Source organism: Nannospalax galili, unplaced genomic scaffold, assembly GCF_000622305.1.
Source record: "Nannospalax galili isolate Female #2095 unplaced genomic scaffold, S.galili_v1.0 scaffold485, whole genome shotgun sequence".
Taxonomy (NCBI): Eukaryota; Metazoa; Chordata; class Mammalia; order Rodentia; family Spalacidae; genus Nannospalax; species Nannospalax galili.
Window position 1 is genome coordinate 206,225 of NW_008354534.1, and position 4,189 is coordinate 210,413.

General features: G+C 54.6%; 1 protein-coding gene across 1 annotated transcript in view; it reads left to right on the forward strand.

Moving 5' to 3' along the window:
- Stab1 (stabilin 1) overlaps nucleotides 1-4,189 on the forward strand; it is a 31,871-nt gene that overhangs the window by 15,988 nt on the left and 11,694 nt on the right. The window contains exons 26-35 of the mRNA XM_008851784.3: nucleotides 532-627; nucleotides 1,515-1,610; nucleotides 1,736-1,783; nucleotides 1,900-2,030; nucleotides 2,186-2,297; nucleotides 2,696-2,773; nucleotides 2,859-2,957; nucleotides 3,084-3,182; nucleotides 3,302-3,433; nucleotides 3,651-3,779. Of these exons, the coding sequence (XP_008850006.1) occupies nucleotides 532-627; nucleotides 1,515-1,610; nucleotides 1,736-1,783; nucleotides 1,900-2,030; nucleotides 2,186-2,297; nucleotides 2,696-2,773; nucleotides 2,859-2,957; nucleotides 3,084-3,182; nucleotides 3,302-3,433; nucleotides 3,651-3,779 (1,020 nt within the window). The remainder of the gene's footprint in view (nucleotides 1-531; nucleotides 628-1,514; nucleotides 1,611-1,735; nucleotides 1,784-1,899; nucleotides 2,031-2,185; nucleotides 2,298-2,695; nucleotides 2,774-2,858; nucleotides 2,958-3,083; nucleotides 3,183-3,301; nucleotides 3,434-3,650; nucleotides 3,780-4,189) is intronic.

Genomic DNA, 4,189 nt, shown 5'->3' on the forward strand with positions numbered 1-4,189 from the left:
AGGGGGAGGGAGGGGGAAGAAAGGAAGAAGAGAGGGAAGCAAAGCAAAGGGAAGGGAAGTGAAAGGGGAAAGCCCAGAACTGAGGTTTTTAAATGAGTAGGTCTGGATGCCCCCCAAAATTGAGATCTGGTGGGAGGTCTCACTTGTCACTTACTTGCAGTGTAGACAAGCCAAAAGGTGTAATCGTTAGGGGAAAAGAGGGAGGTGGCAGGGGAAGAAGTAGGATCCCAGTTGCCCTGCCTGGAGTTGGCTTTGGTTGACACCTGCCCACTTGCCAAAAGACACTAGCCTCAATGGCCCTGATAGGGCTGGGTGGGGGGTGGTGCAGTCTCCACAGAAGCTTCCAGTCAATGCCATTCATGCTCACCCTAAAAGCTGGTCTTCCCTTTGGGACTCTGGTCCCCAGTGTGGAGCGTGGATTCCTGAGGGCAAGGTGGCAGGACTCCTTTAGGATGTGGGCCGACCTCCTGGGGAGCAGAGGAAGATGTGGTGCCCGTAATAAGATGAGACTCTGTTCCCTGGCCTCCCCAGAGCCGATGCACCTGCAAGCTGGGTTTTGCTGGAGATGGCTATGAGTGTAGCCCCATCGACCCCTGCCGGGTTGGCAATGGTGGCTGCCATAGCCTGGTAAGAGGGTGCAAGGGTGCTGAGCCCCTGGGGAGGGTCTCCAGGGAGGGCATGCTGCAACTTTCTCTGGATATCTCCGTGTCTTGTTAGCACTGGTGTCTTTCTAAGCCATGTTACTGCTCCTTCAATCAATCATAGGATAAAGCCTTTTGCTTCCTCATTAAGGCCATGGGCCTTACAGGAGCCAGCCCCAACTCTTGCCTAGCCTCTCCCTCTGTTTCACCTCATCCCAATTCCTTGTTTCTCTGGCCCCTCTAAGCTCCTTGCTGCCCCTTGACCTCTTTCTGTCCCCACACCATAGCATCTCTGCCTCCCCCAGCCTCTGCCTCCTCCTCTTCCTCTTCTTCTTCTTCCTTCTCCTCATCCTCCTCCTCCTCCTCCTCCTCTTCCTCCTCCTCCTTCTTTTAATCTTTCTGAGACAGGGTCTCCTCCCTTGTAACCCCAGTTGTCCTGGAACTCACTATGTAGACCAGGCTGGCCTTGAACTCACAGAGATCCACCTGTCTCTGCTTCCCAAGTGTTGGGACTTAAGGCATATGCCATCATGCTCAGCTCCTCTGCCTTCTTTCAAAAGCCCAGACTCCTGTGGGTCAGGGCCACCTTGGTGCTAAATTAGCCCTGGCTCCCCTAACTGCTTATCACGATTGAGTGGGATGATTCTTATGTCAAATGTTCTATGATCTTGGGGACCAAGGCTGGGTCCATTGAAAGGGTTCTGATGGCGGGAGAGGGAGGTGGGGGATAGGTGGCTGCACAGGCAGGGTGCGGGGGATGGATGACAAGGGGGAAGAGAAAGATGGAGGACAGACAGCTGGTGTCCAGCTTGCCATTTGGGTGTTCAATGGAGGACAATGTTTCTGTGTCTCTCTGTTCCCTACCCTCACCAGGCTACCTGCCAGACAGTTGGGGGAGGTCAGCGGGTCTGCAAATGTCCCCCTCATTTTGGGGGTGATGGTTTCAGTTGCTATGGAGACATCATCAGGGTAAGTGGTGTGCTCTCTTCCCTGTGCCTGTGTTGGAGCCCTCCTATGTACCTGTGGGCAGGCAGGTGCTTGGGGCCTTGAATTTGTCCTTAGGGCTCAGACCTCAACTGTTTCTTGCCCCTTAGGAACTGGAGGCGAATGCCCACTTCTCTGCCTTCTTCCAGTGGTTCAAGGTAGGACAGGGTAGAATGCTAGAGTTGGGGCTCAAATCTATGAGGTCTTCCTGGACACAGGGACGCCACTAGCATCTTCAAGAGCCACCCTCATCACCCCCATTCACTGTGTGCAGAGTGCTGGCATCACTCTTCCTGCCGACAGCCGAGTTACAACCCTGGTACCCTCTGAATCTGCCATCCGTAGGCTGAGCCCCAAGGATCAGGCCTTCTGGTTGCAGCCAAAGATGCTCCCAAACCTGGTCAGGTGGGATATCCTGGGGGTAGTCTGGGTGGGACCTGGACCCTTCCCACATGGAGTAAGGAGAATCAGGATCTGTTTGCTTTGTGTTCACCAAAGTGGGAAAGCCCAGGTTCCAGGGTCTTTGTAGGTCACACTAACCTCCCAATTGTACCCCTCAGGGCCCATTTTCTCCAAGGTGCCTTCTCAGAGGAGGAGCTGGCCAGGCTAAGCGGGCAGGAAGTAGCCACACTGAACCCCACCACACGTTGGGAGATTCACAACATCAGTGGGGTATGAAGTGAACTCTACGCGTGTGTGGGAGCTGGAGTGGTCTCACAGACCCCTCTAGACCTAGGCTCCTAGGGAATAAGATTGGAGTCCCTTGACGCTGCCCAGAGCTGGTTTAGAGGTTGTGCCTAGAACACATGGGTGGTGGTAGTGTGTTATTGGGCTAGCAATTGTCTTCCTAAGGGCTGTATATGCCTGAACACACACACACACACACACACACACACACACACACACACACACACACACACACATCCCTCTCATGTGGTGAGGGTGATGTGATGTGGTGCTGATGAAGATGCATGCATTCACCTGGTGGAGCCTGAGGCTGTGGGCCAGGTGGGGCATCTCTCACATACATCAATACCCACTTGAGCTGAGCTCTGTTTGCTGCTTTCCAGAGAGTCTGGGTGCAGAACGCCAGTGTGGATATAGGTGACCTCCTTGCTACCAATGGTGTCCTACACATCCTCAGTCAGGTGTGTCAGGAGGAGGGGATGCAGGGAACCACCTAGGCCAGCCAAGAGCAGTGACAAACTAACAGCTCCTCCTGCTCCATGTTAGGTCTTGCTGCCTGCACAAGGGGATGTCCAGGCTGGGCTGGGGTTGCTGCAGCAACTAGATGGGGTGCCCTCATTCCGCCTCTTCCGGGAACTGCTGCAGGTAAGGGAAGCTCATGCAAGAGTGTGCCTTCCCTGGGGGTCTGCAGGAGGCTGACTGGCTCCCTGCATCGGAGCTGAGGACTGACATGCTCATCCCTATACCTTGCCCTCTGTCCCCCATTCCTAGTATCACAAATTGGTAACCCAGATTGAGGCTGCAAAGGCCTATACCATCTTCGTGCCCACAAATCACTCTCTGGAGGTTCATGGAAACAGCAGCAGCCTGGTAAGGCTATGGGGATGGGGTAAGCCTCCCAGGCGAAGGCAAAGGAACATGGTGGGAATGGCATGATACCCATGGCACTCGGCAGTCCTGGAAACTCTGAGCTCACCCCTTCCTGGCAGGACATTGACACAGTGCGACATCACATGATCCTTGGGGAGGCACTCTCAGTGGAGGACCTGCGGAAAGGGGGACACCGCAATTCCCTCCTGGGCCCCGCCCACTGGCTGGTCTTCTACAATCACAGTGGCCAGGTTAGAGGGGCAGGGAGCAGGAGACCCTTCCTCAGTGACTCTGCTCTTAAGACTTCCATTTGAAGCTTCCCCATCTAGGAGACTTCCAGCCTCTGCTCCAAGGAGATCCCTCCCTATTCTCGTAGCTACCCCTGGCCCTGGAGTGTTTCCTGGTCTTGTTGCCTTCCAGAGTAAGGGTGGTAGCGGGTGGGAGAATTCAGCTTGCTGTCCTTCCTAGCCTGAAGTGAACCATGTGCCACTGGAGGGCCCGTTGCTGGAGGCCCCTGGATGCTCTCTGTTTGGCCTATCAGGGATCCTGACAGTGGGCTCCAGTCGCTGCCTGCACAGTCATGCAGAGGCCCTTCGGGTAAGAAGGGGGACACCTGGGTATTAAGAATAGCAAGTGAAGCCGGGCGTGGTGGTGCATGCCTTTAATCCCAGCACTCAGGAGGCAGAGGCAGGCAGATCTCTGTGAGTTCGAGGCCAGCCTGGTCTACATAGTGAGTTCCAGGACAGCTGGGGGGCTACAGGGAGACCCTGTCTCAAAAAGAAAGACAAAAAAAAAAAAAAGAATAGCAAGTACTGGGGCTGGAGAGATGGCTTAGCAGTTAAGAACACTGATTGGTCTTGCAGAAGACCTGGGTTTGAATCCCAGCACCCATATGGCAGCTAACAGTTGTCCGTAACTCCAGTCCCAGAGGATCCGACAGCCTCTTCTGTCCTCCAAGGCATTGCACAACACAGGTGCACTTACCTACATGCAGGCAATACATGCAT